Consider the following 21,503-nt stretch of genomic DNA (forward strand, 5'->3'; position numbering starts at 1 on the left):
CTTCACTTGATCAGTATTTCTTGAAAAACCCTAAAAAAGTTTTGTATTGTGTACAAACGATTCCCAATGCTTTGTATGGTGCACATTAAAAAAGTTACCATAAACATAAAAAAGTAATTTTCCAAAATCAGTTGTATTAAAAATAAATAAATACATAGAATACAAGCATTGTAATGTACCAATGTGCATTGGTACAAAAATAAATAAGAAAAAATATTATAGCTTAATAGAGTTCACTGTAATATAGTGCTTTCTAAAAACTAATGCCAGAAACACATGTGATGTTGCTGAGGAGGGCAGTTAAAGTAAAATAGCCAAATAAATATGTTGAGAGAAAATGGTTGACTTGATGCCATCTCTTTTCAGTGGCTATGATAAGAAGTCATATGATAACAATTTTGCTTGTTTTATCTAAACTGCTGTTATAAACTGATATTAGAACATTTATTTCCACTTCAGCGCAGTTCTCAGAACTGAAAATTTCAGTCTCTTCCTGTTCAGCAGCACTGACTTGAGTGACCTAAACATCACATCAGACAACAACAAAACTGTTTCCCAACAAAATAATTTCATAACATATTTACAGAAGTATGATGCTTCTCAAGGAAATAGAAAAGCCACAAACACCTTCTCAAGGTAAAAGAATGGAGAATTCACCCTCTTCACACGTGAGAGATCATCTCTGGACAATGAAGATACAGATTGTCACCAGTGATAACAGATCTAAACATTCCTCAGCTATGAGCTCATTGGAGCTGATGGGATGGACCTCCATCACGTCTCAGATTTATCAGCTGCTGTAAATGATATAAAAGCAAGAGAGACAACCTACAGATACATCAGTGATATACAGTCCATCACACACTCATCTACATCATGACCTTCACCATCTTCTCCATCACCTGCTTTGCTCTGGTGGCTTCTGCTCTGGGTAAGTGTCTACTTTAGACGTTTGCAAGAATAATGATGGGCAAATATATTTAGAAAATGCAAAACCTGCGTTAAGAGCTTCTTGTCTCATGCTTGTCTCATGAACAATGTGTTATGTTTTGTAATAACAGGTTGTGGAGTGCCTGCGATTAAGCCACAGACGATCGGCAGCAGGATTGTGAATGGACAGGATGCCATCTCTGGTTCTTGGCCCTGGCAGGTCTCTCTTCAGGTAACTCATCTGTTTTTCAAACACACATTTGTCTGCTTTGCTTAAAGAGTAAGTTTCACATTTTCAGTGCTTTTATCTTTGAAACAGCTACCCAATGGTTTCCACTTCTGTGGAGGATCCCTGATCAACCAGAACTGGGTTCTCACTGCGGCCCACTGCCCTGTCCTGTAAGAGTCTTCAGTCTGGCAAACATCACATTCAGAAGTGGTTGATAGATGCTCTTTCAGCTTTCTGTCTGTCTTTTAACCATTGACTTTATCTTGCACTTTTTAGGGTTGGCAATCACCGTGTCATTCTTGGAGAACAAAATCGTGGCTCCAATGTTGAACCCATCCAGGTCAAATTAGTTTCCAAGGTAACAATGTTTATTAATCTCAGTGGATCAGTGATGAAATCAAAATGAGTGCTCAACCAATGCTTTATGATAGTATACTGACTGTTTATGTTGTTTTAAAAGAAAAAGTTTTCTTTTTCTTTTTTTTTACATAATAACAAACAAATCATTATACCTAAAAAAAATGCAATAATAATAATAATAATAATAATAATAATAATAATAATAATAATAACCTTATAACAATTTCTTGTCATTTATGCAAAGGAGTGATCCAGATGGTTACAAATGTATTTTCATAATTTCCTTGAACTTTTGAGTAATTGTAACACATTTATCCAAAGGAATGGCTGATGTATTGAAAGTTAGGTTACACTTTATTTTGACAGTCCACTTTAGACGTTTTACTAACTATAAATAACTTAGTAACTACATGTCAACTACATATCAACTAAATCTCATTATTTGCAGCTACATGTCTACTGACTTTCAGAGCAGACTGTTAGGGTAGGTTTAGGTTTAGTTGAAGAAGTTTACAATGAAAGTGTTAGAAGACAGTATGCAGACAGAAAACTACTAACTTAGTTTACATGTAGTTGCAACATTACTTACTGTTAGTAGAATGTCTAAAGTGGACTATCGAAAGAAAGTGTTACCGAAAGTTATTCAGCTGTGTTTTTTATTGGCTGACCTGATATTTAAGCACTGAAAAAAAAAACAATTAAAATGTGTGAAGCAAAAAAAAAAAAAGATGAAAAATGTATTGTCATTCTTAAAATTCATGCTCTGAGGTCATCTATACTCCTACAAGTTGCCAAAATGACCTTTCAACATGCATTTAAAATAAGCAGCACATAGAGGCAATAGAAAAAAGGTAAAAATAATAGAAGGGTTAAAGCAACAAAAATAAATTAATCTAATATCTTAGTTCACCATTCATTAAGGCAACTTTCAGCATTGATCCCTCTTTTCTGTATCTGCAGGTCATCACCCATCCACTCTACAACAGGGCGACCTTCAACAATGACATTGCTCTGCTGAAACTGTCGTCTCCAGTCACACTGACTCCCCGTATCTCTCCTGTATGTCTGGCTCCATCAACCCTCAGCATCCTGCCTGGAACCCGCTGCTTCACCACTGGCTGGGGTAGAACTGCCACTACAAGTAAGTCATCTGTAAAACAAAAATATACTGAGAGAATAACAACACATCTGTTAACTGTGCAAGACAATGTGTCATGATTTCCTCTCTTTTTAGCGAGCCCACTGATCCTACAGCAGACAGGTGTACCCATCATAAGTCCTACTTTGTGCAAGCAGATCTGGGGTCAGAACACTATCACTGATGCTATGATCTGTGCTGGAGCCTCTGGTTCCTCATCTTGCCAGGTATATGAAGACAGATCAAGAAACACATTACCATCTCAGTGTTGCTGCTGTTCAAATCAAATGTGTGTTTTTCTCAGGGTGATTCTGGTGGTCCTCTGGTGTGTGAGCGTTCAGGGGTCTGGTCTCTGGTGGGCTCGGTGTCCGCAGGAACAAGCAATTGTGACACCCGTTTCCCTGGAATCTACGCCCGCATCTCCCCACTGCGCTCCTGGATCGACAGGACTATCGCTTCCAACTAGAGCACCATTCTGAGTGTTTATCCTCCAGAGAAAGAGCATGCAGTTTTAAGTGATTAAGATGTAATACAGCTGATCTATGTTGGTGTTTTTTTGTTTTTTTTTCAGTCTGTCTGTGGTTCCAGTGATCTGGCTGTTATACTTCATGTTACTTCTACTTCTGTTTTCTTGTTCCAGCTGTACAAATATTTTGATAAAAGATAAATAAATAAAAAATAAGTGTACTGAAGAGTAAATTTTATTTTATATTTACCCCACCTGTGGGGGGAAATGAGCCCTTGGTACAAATGAGTCATGAAAACTCTTTAATAAATAGATTTTTTATATATATTATATATATATATATATATATATATATATATATATATATATTTACCATTTTAACTAGTGAAATTGTTAATTGTTGACATCAAGAATTCATGTTCATTTAAGGAATTAAAGTCAAAATGGCTCACCATTGTCCTACAGACATTCTTTTAAAGGTTTTTAGTGGCTTTATTTTTTATAAATTACCAGATGGCACTGTTTTTCGACAGACTGGAAGCTTTGAATCTTCTCTCGAAACAGTCAGAGGAAAGTTTTTAGAGTCTCAGACCTGTTTTCCGCGTTTGGTTAGGGGACATTCGACATTTACCCTTTAACACACCAAACAAAAACTACAAATTAATAAAACAAACTTTACATCAACTACATATTTCTTGCATTTAAATGGAGATAATTGGTTAACAGATGTTCAGGAGCAGGGGCACGCCCCAAACGGTCACCTGACTTCCTGAAACCTCCATATGTCGGGTCACCTCATACCGTACTGTTTGTTTGTTTCTCTAGAACCAACACTTTTCTCCTTTTCTCTTCCATTCAGCCAACCTTATCCCACATTCTCTTTCTTTCAGGTTGTATCAGGGGTCCTAATTGCCTGGCCTTAATATATGATAGAGATGGTACCCCCACCCTGAGTCTCTCTGATCCATCAATTCTAGATTCTCTGATCAACTAACAGTTTCATAGCTTGTTTGTGGCGTGGTCCTTGTTAGTGAATTATTTGTAGAATACATTTACCAGATTAGACTTTCATGAAAACATATGCATTTGGTTTGTAAAAGAGAGTGTTTTAAATGTTTGGTCTGCATTTTCATTGCATTTACAATATTTTGACCAGCAGGTGCACACTGTGGCGAAATGGTGAATTATTTTGCAGATCACTTGATTCAATTGATTCAGAACTTCGAAATTATTTCCTCTAATTTGCTCAAAGGGTGATTGAATGAAACAATGAATAGTGACCTATACAGGTTTCTCAGAATATGTAAATTACCCCATATATTTGATTGTGTTGTTTTCTGAGAAAGTTTGAAAACTGATTGCCTTTGCTTGCATTAAAAAAAAGAAAACTGATTCCATTATTTATTAACTTTGGGGTCAATTTGACCCCATTCAATATGTAAATACATTATTAAAATTATGTTTTTTTCTTCAGATTTAATAAATTTTCCTAATTTAATGGGACCAACTCTGTAAACATAAAATTAACCTGCAGGTATTTTTTTAATGTCCTGTACACAATGTGTAGCATCGGTGTTCCTTGGGGTCAATTTGACCCCAGGCTCTTTTAGCTGTATAAAACATAAGAAATATAAAAATTTTACACACATTTGTTTTGATTGTTTTAAGGTCACTATAACATGTTATAATTATATAATTTTCATTATAATTTAACTTATTTAATATTATATATAAAAAAAAACTTCCCTCTTTTTTTAGGGCTCTAACCTAACATAACCGTATCTGAAGTAGTTCACATGACATGGGACATAATTCTCATGAGAACTTTGATGTTTCTCGTGCCGTAGGGGAAGGGAAACATAATTTTTGCGAGAAGTTTGATATTTCCTGTGCCATGGGGAGGGGAAAACCTAATTTTCATGGTTTACCAAACAAAGGGGAGGAGCAAACATTATAAAAGCATGAACAGAAGCATTCTAAACCATTTCTGTGTGCTCTCTATGTTCTCCATCTCTCTCATTTGAAAATGACCTCTAAGGAAAGATTTTCTGTCAATGAGATTTTGTCACAGGTTTTTGACAGTGAAAGTGACATAGAGGAGAATGTGTCTGAAACCGATGATAATACTGAGGACCCTGATTATGAGGCATCCTCCTCAGATGAGAATGAGACTCCTAATGTTGACCCTCCTGTTGCCTCTCAACCACCCCCTGAGGGGGCATATCTTGTAGCTATATATAATTTAAATATAGGGCAAACTAGCCTTATCTTCTATTCAAAAATATAATATGAAAGCCAATGACCAGAGTTCTGACTTTATTTTTGACTACCATCGAACAAAGAAAATTATGAATATACAAGCAAAAACAAACAACCCAATAAATATAATGTGTTAGTACTGTGTAAAGAAAATTAATTTACAATATTATAAAGCTTTCCAGAAAGAAAGAAAAAGTAATGTAAAAAAATGTAAGAGATGTTCTCGTGCAGGTGAGATAAGATATTTTTGAGAAACTTTTCCGACCAGTTTATTATTTTTAATTTTATCTAAACTGATTGAGGTTTTACAGAAACAGATATTAGTTCTTTATGTTTCACCTTACTGTAACATATTTAAACAAGGTTGAATACAAGATTAGTTACCATTACAGACTTATTGGGAAAGCAGATAATCTAGTGCAAGTATAGCTGAAACGCTTAAGGAAGCACTTTACATGATATTGTAACAACAATGAGTTTTACATAGTAATTAACTCAAATGATATATAGGGAATTTTAATAATTAATCAAGAATTTGATTAATATATATCTCAGATGACAGTTACATTTAATTTTATTGATTATGAAAAATAGCTCAATTGCCAATACCAATACTAATCACAGGGCACTGTAATTTACTCATTAATATGTCAATATTACATTCTTCATATCAATTATTGTGAAATCTCTTACTGTAAATTACTGCAGATCAAACCGTGGTATGTCCAGCACACCACTGTAGACCTATCAATTTTCAATAAAGTTATCACGCCTTATAATTCAAGGAAAAGTATTCTCTGGCCATGAAAATATTATCCTATCCTTATGATAAATTTAGTTTCTAAATTTAGAGCTTGTAGCTATAGATCAGACACATCTCAGTGACTCGTAATGTGAGTGGGGTGGAGTCCAAAGCCAATCATTTTATATATGGGTTTTTAATAATTCAACTAGTAATACATCAAACTACAAATCACACAGAGTAAATATGCGTACGAAAATACAGACAATAAACATTTACAAGACATAACGGAATCCAAATAAAAGAGAGAGAGAGAGAGAGAGAGAGAGAGCGAGAGAGAGAGAGAGAGAGAGAGAGAGAGAAGTGTAGAAAGCGAGAGAGATCACAGAATGAGCTCAGGTATGAAAATCAGTCAGTAAACCTTAGTGGAACCAACAACGAATCAAATAATAGCAACACTTTAAAGCAGCATTTAAATCTCCATAGAAAACGATACTTGCATGGCCCAGTGGGTGAGCGTGGTACCGGCGACGCACGTGTGATGTCACGTGGTCCTTTGAAAACTGCGAGCGTGGGCCGGAGGCCGTGTGACGCGCGCGCAAGCTGCGCTGGATCTTGGCGTGAGCGTGGAGTCACGTGTTCCTTTGTTGCAAAGAGGTGTTCGTTCATCTTCGCGCGGTATTTGAAAGGTTCAACAAACAATGTTCCAGAATTCGTCTTCATTGTGTGGAGAGGCGAATAGTTGAATAAACTTAGTAAAGAAAAGAAAACAAAACAACGAAAATGAAAGTTTCCAAATGAGCCATGAAAATGGCTTTCCTCTCCTCAGTCCGTGTGCTGAGGGGGGAGGAGAACTGAGCGCGGCCCGAGGCCGCGCGGAGCGACGTGTCCGAGAACGGAGAACGGGAAGAAGAGCAGAAGAGCGCAAAGAAGAGCGGGTGGACCTTGTTTGGTCAATTCTTATAGCTTGAAATAGTTCACGCCCATTTTCGAGGGAGCATCCAATGAATGTCCGCGATCTGAAGCGGAGGGAAAGTTCCTTTGTCTCGGTTGAGACAACCCCCTGATGATTTAGGGCCTGTCTGATTTCATCAGGAATATTAAAGCAAGTTCATTATTCCAGATTAAATACATTTTTCATTACTTTGCTCTAGATAAATGGGTCTGTCAAAGCATGACGATTAGAACAAGACTAGACATAATATATATATGACCAAAGATCTAATTTTTAGATCGAATTACACATTTAAAGATTTGTTTAACACATGATAACACTGCAGATGTTGGGAAACATCTAAATGTACCAAAAGGGAATACGTAATACATTTATAAAACATGAAAACAGAAAGTTAATGAATACATTCCATAGAATGCATTGTTCAAAAGAAGCCAGTGACTTGGCTTCTCTCCTGTCCTGTGTGGTCGTAAAATTTTACGAGCTACCAAGGAGTGTGGGGGTTGCAGAACATTTCTTTTTTTTGAGAAAGTTAAAGTGAGGAGAGACATTTCCTAAAGTATGAGCTTGCAACTTATACTCTTCCCATAACAAGGATTAACCATTTTATGCAATCCAAAAACATAATTAAAATACATATTAATAATAAAATGAAAGTAAGGAACTTATACAAAAAGGTTTCCTTTGTCTCCAGTGTGTTGGAGGAATTTGGGGGGGGTTTCAGGTATCCTTTGAGGCTCGCATGGGTATCGTAAAGTAATTTAAGTCCAGCCAGGCTGGCATTTAGTACCAACAGTCTGAATTTATAAAACAGAATTTAACCCATGAATCGCTGACCTGCATATCTGTTACATCTCCCCCTTTACGTCAGATGAAGTCCCTGTGTGGACATCATCGGACGGCAATCATCCGAATGGGCAGAGGACAGGTGAATCGTGATGGTCATGCAGCAGGTGGGTCATGATGACAGGTGGTTCCTGAAGCTGAGGATTCAGCTTGGTGAGGTTCGGTATTGTCTTTGACTTTGCGTCCCTTTTCCGGGGATTCCATCGGAGACCTCCAGCCACAGTTGTCGTGAGTTTGGCTGTAGAGGTTTGCATCTCGTTGAGTATCCTGTATAGGATGAAGGTCACGCCAAGAGTCAGGGCGGGACCAATGACGGTGGAGATGCACTGTGCAGTGTCGGCAGCAGTCCAGGCTAGGACCGCAGATGACTGGTTCAGAATGGGCTGTCGAGACATTGCTTGGAGGGCTGTATCGACAGGAGTAATGTCAATGTGTTGGGTGGTACCTTTCAGTACTTGGTCCAGCAGGTTGGCACGGGTGGCGGTGTCATGCTGGTCGTAGGTCAGCATAGCTGAGCGCACAGGAGTGTTGACGAGCCATCTGTTACCCACAATCTCTGCTTGCGTTTCTGTGACTTGTGTACGAGGCTTGGCTTCGGCAGGGCAGCGCGTATCGCTGACCCAGGGTTGCAGCTCGCAGATTCCTTCAGAGTTGTGTCTGAGGAAGGGTTTGCTAAGGCAGAGATAATGAATGTCTTTGGTTAAAGTACACATGTGCATGTTTGGGGCCAGGTACAGCTGTGTGTTGCTGTCGTGGTAGGCCACCACATTTGGAATGTGTGTTTTGGTGTGGGTGTTGCTCTTCCACATCCTGACACTGACAATGTCTTTAGGTCTGTAGACTTGGCTTGACTCGCTGATGAGTTGGTTCAGGAGCACGTTCACTTCTCTCTGTTTGGGGTTTACGTGCCGTAGGAAGGCGCTATTCAGAGAGTTGGCCAGGTGCATTCGTAGCAGGTCAGCTGGCATGGTGATGGTGTAAGACAACACAGTTAACACGAGGCTTAAGGGTATCATGTATGGTGGGGTTTTACTCGTGGTTAGGCTGTCATTGGAGGAGCTAACCTCCCACAGCATGTCTGTTGTTAACGCTGTAAGCAGCTGAGTCTGGGTAAAGTTCTTCGGGAAGACAGTAAACAGTGGTTTCAAGGAGTTTACAGTCTGGTTCGCTGCATTGACACTGGACATAACAATGTTAAACATTCTGGCGGCAGCAGCGGCTCTAAGCAAAGCACCCGGGAACTGTTTGGAGCGGTGGTGGTGTCCACCTAACTCCATTTGTGTAACCGTCACTTTCTCATGTTGGCTGAACAGGTGTTTGACATCGGCCTCAGTGTGAGTGAGGGAGTCCTCTCTCCATCGGAACCTTGTACAGCTGTATTCGGTTACAGTGCTGGGGTAGTGTGCCCTGTCATCGGTAGTCAGGAGTCTCAGCGGTTTTCTCGGTGGCAGCTGTCCTCTCTTTGGCTGACAGCACGGCACGGCAAACCACAGCAGCATCCTGGTACAGATAATAGGGAGAGAGAGAGAGAAAGGGGAGAAAGAAACAAACAAGGCCTGTCTTTGGTTGGACAGGACAGTCTCTTTGCTTCGTGGGCGGCGACTGGGTTTAGCTCGCCCTCGCCCATGTTTTGCCACATCTTGCTGCTGGCATGACGCTTGCCTCAGTGTTGTGTCAGTGGCTCTGGTGCTGCGTGGTGCAGCACATGCTGCGTCATGGAAATATATTGGCAGTATCCCCCTTTTGCTCCGTGGCATTACACGCCCTGGCATTGTGATGTCAGACGGTGCACAACCCACAATATTGTTCTGTGCACGCAGCATGGTTTGTGTATCATGCAGTGGTCTGGGGCTTTGGTTGTCAGTGACTGTAGACTGGTTGCCAGGGTGGATGGAGGGGTCTGAGAGGTGGTAAAACAAAGTCATTATCAAGGTTTCAGAAGCCCGCATGTCCGCTATGTTGGTCTGTGTAGACAACGGAGCCTGCGTAAGCGATTCTGAGGTAGGCAGTTTAGCTAGTAAAGTTCTTGTGCTGTGTGTAATCACTTCAACCTTGAATGTGGGTGGGTGGGTTGGGAGTGACCACAGAATGTTGTTTAGTGTGCCAGTTTTGGCAAGGGTGTCAGTGTGATCTTTAAAGTCCTCGTCTAGACTTGGTAACTTTGAGTGTCCTTTTTCCTTCTTCCAGTACACGATCACATTGTGTGTTTTTGTGATGTTATCACATTGCTGGAACAGGTGTTGGTGTTTGACATGCTTGTTTGCAAGTGTGAGTCCGAGTTCCACACATTCAGGTGAGGATTGGAAGAAACCCAGCGTGTGGTGTAAGGTTTGACCACCTTGCAGGTTGAGCCGAACAGCGACCCCTTTGGTGTAAGCTGGTACCACCGTACCCTGTTTGTTGACTAAGGTACAGAGGCTTGAACTTGGGCCTGTTGTTAGGGCGTTGTACTCATGGCTGGCTGCTGGGGTTCCCGTGACCTCTGTGACCTGACCGTCTGGCTCTGTGGGAGTTCCCGTGACCTCTGCGACCTGACAGTCTGGCTCTAGCAACCTGTGTGGCTGGAGAGAAAGGGGTTCTCGCACTTGAGCAAAGTCTTTTAGCTGTTTGAAGTTCAGAAAAGGGTCAAAGTGTTCTAGCAGGTCTTTGTCGATGAGCAATGTATGAGTGTTCATTGGTGGGACATACATGGGATGTATTAGACTCATCGGAACGAATGTCAGGTGAATGGAAACAACCTGTTCAAACTGGATGTCATCCTGTCTGTACACCTGTACATTCAGTTCATAAGTTTGAGGTGTAAGAGTTCGATCTTGTCTCTTAGCTTCAAATTGGAGTCTTTTGAAAAGGTAAGATGAGATCACCGTCAGGTTTAATCCTGTGTCGATCAGGTCTTCCCTGTTGACTCCTTTTTGACCCACCCCCATTTTGACAGGGCTGCCCAGGAATGTTGGCATTAGGGCAGGTGGGACGATCGGTGGGTGATGAGGACCGGTCTTGTGTAGCTCGCTGCGAAGGCAGGTAGTCAAAACAGCATTTTCTGGTACCTTGTGTTTGTGGTACCTGGTGTGAGGACCTGTGCTGTCTCGTTCAGTTAGCTGTAGCTGTTGACTGTGGAGCTCGGGCAGTGTTCTGGGTGCTTGGCTCATCTTCCTTGCGAGTATTCATGTGAAGAAGATCTTTCAGCACCCTCAGGATCTCTGCTGTCTCAGACGTGGCTGCACTGTGTTGCCCTCTGCTGGCTTGGAATGGTATTGACTCTCTGTAAAGATGTCTGTGACTGTGGTGTTGTAGGGCGCCATCTAGGGTTAACTCCAAGCAGTGCTCAGAGACAGAGACTTTGGGGTATTTCACAGTCTTTTCACAAATCGTCTTTTGCTTGGTGCAAGCTTTGTGGGCTAAGTTCCGTAACTCTTGTGTAGTCCTGTTACGTGGACACGCTGGGACTCTGAGATGAAAACTCCAACTGGCATGTAGGTTTGGGAGGAACAGAGTTTTTAAGTTGAAATCCTGTTCCATACCTGGTTCGTTGCATGCTCCGAAGTAGGTGTTTCGTAGCTGACTACAGAAAGTTTGTGGGTTTTCAAATCAGCCCTGTTTGAGGTCCATAGCAATAAGGAGCCCATGGTCTGAGTTTGGATCAGAGAATTCAAGAATCAAAGTCTGTAGCAGTTGCTGGTAGTACGCTTTGACAGTCTCTGGTTGACGATCCAGAAAGCAATGCACATCACGGCTGGCCGTGATTTTTAACAGGTACAATGTGTTCACATCTGTCACGTTGGCGACAGTTTGCAAATGAAAGTCAATGGCTTGTAAAGAAGCATGAACATCATGTCCTCCTGCAGGATCTGGAATGAATGTAGAGATGCTTCTGGCTAGCTTGTGAAGTTCTCTGTGAGCAGTGCAGGGTTTGGTGACATGCGTTCTCTGGAAGGGTTCTCTTCCCTCCGTTGTTGACAGATGTTCTTGTAAGCTGGCTGGTGATTTCCTTAGAAGGGAGACTACACCCCCTTTTCCAGCTCTGGGTTCTTGGCTGAAAGGGTTGGAGTGGCGGCCCGGGAGAAATTTTGTGGTGTGCGTTTCTCCGATCCAGCCACTCTGTAACCTGTGAGATTGTCTCAGTTCAGTGTGAACAGTGTCAAGTTCATCTTGGAGCTCGTCTCTCTGCAGAGGAAGCTTGTTGAATTTAGCTTGGGCCGCTTGCAAGTGTGTTTTGCAGGCCCAGGTTTTATAGTCTTTTTCTTTCAGTTCAGTCTCTGCTCTTTTTAGGAGAGCGTCGCCTTGCTGGAGTTTTTTGTTGAGTTCTTTTCTGGCTTCTCTCTCCAGCTGTTCTCTTTGATCTGTGTCGAGGCGAAGATCTTGCAGGGCATTGTGAAGTCTTTCAACTCCTGTCTGTAGCTCTGGATCTGTGTCGTCCTCTTTCTCGAGCTGGTTCTGGGTCTCGAGGAGAAGCTGATCAAGATGACTCTGGGTTGGGGCCTGGTCCTTCCAGGCCTCCTCCGCGATGTTGCTCCGTTCACTGAGCCGTGCCTGGGCGACGAGAATGGGAACTGGGCTTCCGAAGATCCTGGCGAGTTCTCTGTAGTAGTCGCTTTGGTTTGGATCGCGTGCCATCAGTTCATCTAGCTCGGTGTCTAGTTGCTCTGGGTGCTGCAGGTTACTGGCGTCCTTGGGCAGGAAGGGGGTCGTCACTGCTTTCAACCATGTCGAGAGGTTGCCCCCGTGGACTGCTGGACTGGATGCCTGGAACATCCTGATTCTCTGTCGGCGAGAGAAGCACAGCACACACACACAAAAAGACCAATGCAAGTTCGTTCTACGTTTAACGAGCTATATTCATACGGGCTGTGCCGTTTATGAGAATTTTGGGGCTGACTGATGCAAACAGTCATACAGTTAAGTAGCCAATTAACTTGGGTCAACGAAGGACCTGAAATGGAGATTTGACAGGCAGTAGCCTAGCGGGTCGCGTGATGACACCGGCTGCTGGTTGTCGCTCTACTATTTAACTTCGTTGGTGGCTCCCAGGTTACTGTCTCTATGTGAAATGAAAGAAACAAATCACAACAGAACAGAGGGTAGAAAAAGATCAAAGTGAAGCACAACACTTGAAATGAGATGAAAACAATAGAAACACAATGTGTTAGTGGGAATAAGGAGGCCTGAGCCTACTGCTAGGTTTTAAGATAGGGCCAACAGGTGAGTGGGCTATCTGGGTAGGAAACCTAGAAATATGGTGTGGCTTAAAGAAGCAAAAGGGTCAGAACACTTATATCCGGGGGAATATCTAATATTCTGTGGCTTATGATAAGTGGATAGGTTTTATCATTTTTGGTTCACCTGGTTGAATTGAAGTCATTCAGGTGGGAACCAGTGGCTTGGTCAACCTCCCCGGTGCTCCCCAAACACTGAACCGCAGTGTCCCCGGTCCTCCGTTACTCTGGCGTGTCGCAGGACAGCACGGCTTGTGACTTTTAGCACAACCTTTGGAGTGCCAAAATTGCTGATGTCTCTTGAGACAAGAGGGACCGAGTTTCACTCGCAGCCAGTATCGGTAACACCGGTCGGGCAGCCTTGCTCACTGGAAACCTGAGATGACTGTCCAATCACCAAGGGAGTTCTACAATCAAATACACAAAGGATGAACAAAGGAAACTTAAAGTTAATTAAGGTTTGGTTTGTTTAACATCAATTGAGTAACTATATATGTAGAGAGGAAAGGTAACAGCTTTACCTAATCATGATAAAACAAAACAAAGGAATTTATGATAATAATGGTAATTATCAAAATAACCTAAGTCAAAAGAGAGAAGCAAAATAATAAACATCAAATTAAAAGAAAGTAATGAAACAAGGGAGAAGGAGTAGCTGGTTTTCACCACAAGGGGGGGAAAGTACTGCTTCTCTGTCTTTAACCTGCTGAGCAGAAAACTTAATTCAAATTAAAAATTCAAAACTGGTTTAAATCAAAATTTTAAATAAGCATGTAAGAATTAAAAGGAAAATCTGAATAATATCCTATAATAACCATTGATAGCTTGTAAGTTATCATTAATGATCATGAAATTAATCAAACAGTGTGAGATTAATCAAAGAGGGTAAAAGTGGACATGCAATTCAAAACAGAATGGAAAAGACATAGGTCTGTTAGTCGATTTAACAGGAGACTGCCACTAGATGGCTTACCTTCTAAGGGGGTCAATCAGTGGTTGACCTGAAAACATCTAGATTTCCACTATTAACAATTACATTTTAATTCAAATCATGTTTGAACTAAACTCAAAGTAAATGTAAACAGTCAAAGGCAGGGAACATTCTTTTGTTTCCCTGTAATAATATTCGCACGAGCAAAGCTGTAAATGCAAATAATTATCGAGAATTTAGACATCCAATTCAAATATACATCACAGGGGATTATAAATTAGCAATCAGAGCGCATTATCTGAAATGGCCACAGGTTGGCAGCTTTGCACTCATGCAAGTTGGAATCAGAAAGCAGGGTGTACCCTGAAATTTCTAACCCACACGTTCCCTCTAGTGTTTAGATAGAGGAATTACAATTTCAATATGACTTAGAATTTATCTGATCGTTTGTCAGGCTGATTTTCTGCATCAAAAATCACAAGTAACAAACAGAAAGTTTTAATTTCTGAGGTGCTATATATTCACATAGGGTGAAGGAAGGATCCGTTCACTTCCAAAATACAACTGTAATAAAAACAGGAATTTTCCAACTGTTGACTCCAATAAACATTTATCAAAATAGCACTTATGATTTAAATGTTTTAGGTTTAAAAATCGGGTAGCTAAGCCAATTTTAGACCAGGAGTTTTTTTTATCGTTTTATTTTTGAATATTACTGTGGTTTACCACGAATTCAGTAACGATATTTAATAACAAGGCCTTTTTACTGAATCAGAGGAACATCGCTCATGTTCAGATTTACATGTTGCAACTAATAAAAGATTTCTTCATCTTTTAATTATTCATATTAAAATGTTCTCACTGTAAAAAGATTTTGGTCTTTCTTAACAGGATACTTTTAACATTATACTGCAGTTTACTTTCATCAAAAATAACAGTGACTATACTGTTAAGTTTCTACAAATACCTAGCGCTGACTGACCAGCTTTTTGCCTCAGTCAGTTGAGTGAGTTCGCGTCTTGCGACTTATCTCACCAGTAACGTTACATAATTTCATAGCGCACGTGCAGAAATTATTAAAAACCATATACACAGATTGATTGCTCACAAAACGAAGTTTGAAATGCCCGCATTCTCCACCAAAATGTAACAACAATGAGTTTTACATAGTAATTAACTCAAATGATATATAGGGAATTTGAATAATTAATCAAGAATTTGATTAATATATATCTCAGATGACAGTTACATTTAATTTTATTGATTATGAAAAATAGCTCAATTGCCAATACCAATACTAATCACAGGGCACTGTAATTTACTCATTAATATGTCAATATTACATTCTTCATATCAATTATTGTGAAATCTCTTACTGTAAATTACTGCAGATCAAACCGTGGTATGTCCAGCACACCACTGTAGACCTATCAATTTTCAATAAAGTTATCACGCCTTATAATTCAAGGAAAAGTATTCTCTGGCCATGAAAATATTATCCTATCCTTATGATAAATTTAGTTTCTAAATTTAGAGCTTGTAGCTATAGATCAGACACATCTCAGTGACTCGTAATGTGAGTGGGGTGGAGTCCAAAGCCAATCATTTTATATATGGGTTTTTAATAATTCAACTAGTAATACATCAAACTACAAATCACACAGAGTAAATATGCGTACGAAAATACAGACAATAAACATTTACAAGACATAACGGAATCCAAATAAAAGAGAGAGAGAGAGAGAGAGAGAGAGAGCGAGAGAGAGAGAGAGAGAGAGAGAAGTGTAGAAAGCGAGAGAGATCACAGAATGAGCTCAGGTATGAAAATCAGTCAGTAAACCTTAGTGGAACCAACAACGAATCAAATAATAGCAACACTTTAAAGCAGCATTTAAATCTCCATAGAAAACGATACTTGCATGGCCCAGTGGGTGAGCGTGGTACCGGCGACGCACGTGTGATGTCACGTGGTCCTTTGAAAACTGCGCGCGTGGGCCGGAGGCCGTGTGACGCGCGCGCAAGCTGCGCTGGATCTTGGCGTGAGCGTGGAGTCACGTGTTCCTTTGTTGCAAAGAGGTGTTCGTTCATCTTCGCGCGGTATTTGAAAGGTTCAACAAACAATGTTCCAGAATTCGTCTTCATTGTGTGGAGAGGCGAATAGTTGAATAAACTTAGTAAAGAAAAGAAAACAAAACAACGAAAATGAAAGTTTCCAAATGAGCCATGAAAATGGCTTTCCTCTCCTCAGTCCGTGTGCTGAGGGGGGAGGAGAACTGAGCGCGGCCCGAGGCCGCGCGGAGCGACGTGTCCGAGAACGGAGAACGGGAAGAAGAGCAGAAGAGCGCAAAGAAGAGCGGGTGGACCTTGTTTGGTCAATTCTTATAGCTTGAAATAGTTCACGCCCATTTTCGAGGGAGCATCCAATGAATGTCCGCGATCTGAAGCGGAGGGAAAGTTCCTTTGTCTCGGTTGAGACAACCCCCTGATGATTTAGGGCCTGTCTGATTTCATCAGGAATATTAAAGCAAGTTCATTATTCCAGATTAAATACATTTTTCATTACTTTGCTCTAGATAAATGGGTCTGTCAAAGCATGACGATTAGAACAAGACTAGACATAATATATATATGACCAAAGATCTAATTTTTAGATCGAATTACACATTTAAAGATTTGTTTAACACATGATAACACTGCAGATGTTGGGAAACATCTAAATGTACCAAAAGGGAATACGTAATACATTTATAAAACATGAAAATAGAAAGTTAATGAATACATTCCATAGAATGCATTGTTCAAAAGAAGCCAGTGACTTGGCTTCTCTCCTGTCCTGTGTGGTCGTAAAATTTTACGAGCTACCAAGGAGTGTGGGGGTTGCAGAACATTTCTTTTTTTTGAGAAAGTTAAAGTGAGGAGAGACATTTCCTAAAGTATGAGCTTGCAACTTATACTCTTCCCATAACAAGGATTAACCATTTTATGCAATCCAAAAACATAATTAAAATACATATTAATAATAAAATGAAAGTAAGGAACTTATACAAAAAGGTTTCCTTTGTCTCCAGTGTGTTGGAGGAATTTGGGGGGGGTTTCAGGTATCCTTTGAGGCTCGCATGGGTATCGTAAAGTAATTTAAGTCCAGCCAGGCTGGCATTTAGTACCAACAGTCTGAATTTATAAAACAGAATTTAACCCATGAATCGCTGACCTGCATATCTGTTACAATATAATGATTAAAATTTAAACCCAGAAAAAAATAAATAAATAAATAAATAAATAATTCTAATTCAAAACATTTCAAAACATACAATGAGAAAGACGAAACCATGATATCTCTCAAGGAAATAGAAGTCTTAAACCTCTCCATGAGGTCAAAGAATGGAGAATTCAGCCTCTTAGCTTGTAAGACATTAGTTCTGGACAAGAAAAAGTTAGATTGTCTCCAGCGACAACAGAAGTAAATAGAAAGTTATGGTTACTGTATTTAGACATCTTGGCCAGAAATCAAATTCTAACAAAATCTGGCCAAACCACACTTAGCTCTAGATGAGCTGGATTATCTTGTTAGTTTTTGTTGATTCTCAGAAGGAGACGGATGTGGTAAATATAAAAATGTTTTGAAAGCAGTTTCCGCTAAGAAAGAATCACATTCAGAAATTTGATTGAAAGAAATTAGAAAAAAGGAGTTTTCACATGTTGATTATGTAAAGTACTTCACCTGATCTGTATTTCTTGAAAAACCCTAAAAAAGTTTTGTATTGTGTACAAACGATTCCCAATGCTTTTTATGGTGCACATTCATATAAACGTTCAGCCACATTAAATCAAAATAACGTCTTAACAGCTAACTTTGAATTTAACTGTGTATTAATTTTAAATGCAACTGTAAAAAAGTAATTTTCCAAAATCAGTTGTATTAAAAATAAATAAATACATAGAATACAAGCATTGTAATGTACCAATGTGCATTGTTACAAAAATAAATAAGAAAAAATATTATAGCTTAATAGAGTTCACTGTAATATAGTGCTTTCTAAAAACTAATGCCAGAAACACATGTGATGTTGCTGAGGAGGGCAGTTAAAGTAAAATAGCCAAATAAATATGTTGAGAGAAAATGGTTGACTTGATGCCATTTCTTTTCAGTGGCTATGATAAGAAGTCATATGATAACAATTTTGCTTGTTTTATCTAAACTGCTGTTATAAACTAATATTAGAACATTTATTTCCACTTCAGCGCAGTTCTCAGAACTGAAAATTTCAGTCTCTTCCTGTTCAGCAGCACTGACTTGAGTGACCTAAACATCACATCAGACAACAACAAAACTGTTTCCCAACAAAATAATTTCATAACATATTTACAGAAGTATGATGCTTCTCAAGGAAATAGAAAAGCCACAAATACCTTCTCAAGGTAAAACAATGGAGTATTCACCCTCTTCACACGTGAGAGATCATCTCTGGACAATTAAGAAACAGATTGTCTCCAGCATACCAGATCTAAACATTCCTCAGCTATGAGCTCATTGGAGCTGATGGGATGGACCTCCATCACGTCTCAGATTTATCAGCTGCTGTAAATGATATAAAAGCAAGAGAGACAACCTTCAGATACATCAGTGAGACACAGTCCATCACACACTCATCTACATCATGACCTTCACCATCTTCTCCATCACCTGCTTTGCTCTGGTGGCTTCTGCTCTGGGTAAGTGTCTACTTTAGACGTTTGCAAGAATAATGATGGGCAAATATATTTAGAAAATGCAAAAGCTGCGTTAAGAGCTTCTTGTCTCATGCTTGTCTCATAAACAATGTGTTATGTTTTGTAATAACAGGTTGTGGAGTGCCTGCGATTAAGCCACAGACGATCGGCAGCAGGATTGTGAATGGACAGGATGCCATCTCTGGTTCTTGGCCCTGGCAGGTCTCTCTTCAGGTAACTCATCTGTTTTTCAAACACACATTTGTCTGCTTTGCTTAAAGAGTAAGTTTCACATTTTCAGTGCTTTTACCTTTGAAACAGCTACCCAATGGTTTCCACTTCTGTGGAGGATCCCTGATCAACCAGAACTGGGTTCTCACTGCTGCTCACTGCCCTGTCCTGTAAGAGTCTTCAGTCTTCAGTCTGGCAAACATCACATTCAGAAGTGGTTAATAGATGCTCTTTCAGCTTTCTGTCTGTCTTTTAACCATTGACTTTATCTTGCACTTTTTAGGGTTGGCAATCACCGTGTCATTCTTGGAGAACATAATCGTGGCTCCAATGTTGAACCCATCCAGGTCAAATTAGTTTCCAAGGTAACAATTTTTATTAATCTCAGTGGATCAGTGATGAAATCAAAATGAGTGATCAACCAATGCTTTATAACTCCTACTATACTGACTGTTTATGTTGTTTTAAAAGAAAAAGTTTTCTTTTTCTTTTTTTTACATAATAACAAACAAATCATTATACCTAAAAAAAATGTAATAATAATAATAATAATAATAACATTATAACAATTTCTTGTCATTTATGCAAAGGAGTGATCCAAATGGTTACAAATGTATTTTCATAATTTCCTTGAACTTTTGAGTAATTGTTACACATTTCTCCAAAGGAATGGCTGATGTATTGAAAGTTAGGTTACACTTTATTTTGACAGTCCACTTTAGACATTTTACTAACTATAAATAACTTAGTAACTACATGTCAACTACATATCAACTAAATCTCATTATTTGCAACTACATGTCTACTGACTTTCAGAGCAGACTGTTAGGGTAGGTTTAGGTTTAGTTGAATAAGTTAACAATGAAAGTGTTAGAAGATATTAAGCAGACAGAAACTACTAACTGCTAGTTGATATGTAGTTGCAGCGTTGCTTACTGTTAGTAGAATGTCTAAAGTGGACTATCGAAAGAAAGTGTTACCGAAAGTTATTCAGCTGTGTTCTTTATTGGCTGACCTGGTATTTAAGCACTGAAAAAAAAAACAGTTAAAAAGTGTGAAGCAAAAAAAAAAAAAAAAAGATGAAAAATGTATTGTCATTCTTAAAATTCATGCTCTGAGGTCATCTATACTCCTACAAGTTGCCAAAATGACCTTTCAACATGCATTAAAAATAAGCAGCACATAGAGGCAATAGAAAAAAGGTAAAAATAATAGAAGGGTTAAAGCAACAAAAATAAATTAAGCTAATATCTTAGTTCACCATTCATTAAGGCAGCTTTCAGAATTGATCCCTCTTTTCTGTATCTGCAGGTCATCACCCATCCACTCTACAACAGGGCGACCTTCAACAATGACATTGCTCTGCTGAAACTGTCGTCTCCAGTCACACTGACTCCCCGTATCTCTCCTGTATGTCTGGCTCCATCAACCCTCAGCATCCTGCCTGGATCCCGCTGCTTCACCACTGGCTGGGGTAGAACTGCCACTACAAGTAAGTCATCTATAAAACAAAAATATACTGAGAGAATAACAACACATCTGTTAACTGTGCAAGACAATGTGTCATGATTTCCTCTCTTTTTAGCGAGCCCACTGATCCTACAGCAGACAGGTGTACCCATCATAAGTCCTACTTTGTGCAAGCAGATCTGGGGTCAGAACACTATCACTGATGCTATGATCTGTGCTGGAGCCTCTGGTTCCTCATCTTGCCAGGTATATGAAGACAGATCAAGAAACACATTACCATCTCAGTGTTGCTGCTGTTCAAATCAAATCTGTGTTTTTCTCAGGGTGATTCTGGTGGTCCTCTGGTGTGTGAGCGTTCAGGGGTCTGGTCTCTGGTGGGCTCGGTGTCTGCAGGAACAAGCAATTGTGACACCCGTTTCCCTGGAATCTACGCCCGCATCTCCCCACTGCGCTCCTGGATCGACAGGACTATCGCTTCCAACTAGAGCACCATTCTGAGTGTTTATCCTCCAGAGAAAGAGCATGCAGTTTTAAGTCATTAAGATGTAATACAGCTGATCTATGTTGGTGGGGGTTTTTTTTTTCAGTCTGTCTGTGGTTCCAGTGATCTGGCTGTTATACTTCATGTTACTTCTACTTCTGTTTTCTTGTTCCAGCTGTACAAATATTTTAATAAAAGATAAATAAATAAAAAATAAGTGTACTGAAGAGTCAATTTTATTTTATTTTTACCCCACCTGTGGGGGGAAATGAGCCCTTGGTACAAATGAGTCATGAAAACTCTTTAATAAATAGATTTTTTATACTTGGGATATAATTTATGTCATTGTCACATAAACTGTGATAATTGTTCAGGACATATTTAATTAGGCTACACTGTTCTTAAGGGGGTCATTTTCCCCAACTCCTAAATTCCTGATATAAATATTTACCATTTTAACTAGTGAAATTGTTAATTGTTAATATCAAGAATTCATATTCATCTAAGGAATTAATGCCAAAATGGCTCACCATTGTCCTACA

At 39.7% G+C, this 21,503-nt stretch overlaps 1 protein-coding gene across 3 annotated transcripts; it reads left to right on the top strand.

The window, feature by feature from the left end:
* The first annotated feature begins 784 nt into the window (after positions 1 to 784).
* LOC128028995 (chymotrypsin-like protease CTRL-1) lies at positions 785 to 21,131 on the top strand. 3 transcript variants are annotated; one of them, XM_052616425.1, is made up of 7 exons: positions 785 to 931; positions 1,062 to 1,162; positions 1,250 to 1,329; positions 1,436 to 1,517; positions 2,480 to 2,660; positions 2,754 to 2,884; positions 2,962 to 3,257. In XM_052616425.1, the coding sequence occupies exons 1-7, from the start codon at positions 877 to 879 to the stop codon at positions 3,121 to 3,123; spliced, it is 792 nt and encodes a 263-aa protein (XP_052472385.1). In that variant the 5' UTR covers positions 785 to 876; the 3' UTR covers positions 3,124 to 3,257. The 3 variants fall into 3 exon arrangements, with proteins under 3 accessions (XP_052472385.1, XP_052472384.1, XP_052472383.1); XM_052616424.1 differs by lacking the exons at positions 1,062 to 1,162; positions 1,250 to 1,329; positions 1,436 to 1,517; ... (1 more) ...; positions 2,754 to 2,884; positions 2,962 to 3,257 and adding exons at positions 18,913 to 19,013; positions 19,101 to 19,180; positions 19,294 to 19,375; ... (1 more) ...; positions 20,596 to 20,726; positions 20,804 to 21,131 and having other exon boundaries at positions 811 to 931; XM_052616423.1 differs by lacking the exons at positions 785 to 931; positions 1,062 to 1,162; positions 1,250 to 1,329; ... (2 more) ...; positions 2,754 to 2,884; positions 2,962 to 3,257 and adding exons at positions 18,372 to 18,782; positions 18,913 to 19,013; positions 19,101 to 19,180; ... (2 more) ...; positions 20,596 to 20,726; positions 20,804 to 21,131.
* The last annotated feature ends 372 nt before the right edge of the window (positions 21,132 to 21,503 follow it).

The sequence above is a fragment of the Carassius gibelio genome, chromosome A15, assembly GCF_023724105.1.
Source record: "Carassius gibelio isolate Cgi1373 ecotype wild population from Czech Republic chromosome A15, carGib1.2-hapl.c, whole genome shotgun sequence".
In the NCBI taxonomy this organism is placed as follows: Eukaryota; Metazoa; Chordata; class Actinopteri; order Cypriniformes; family Cyprinidae; genus Carassius; species Carassius gibelio.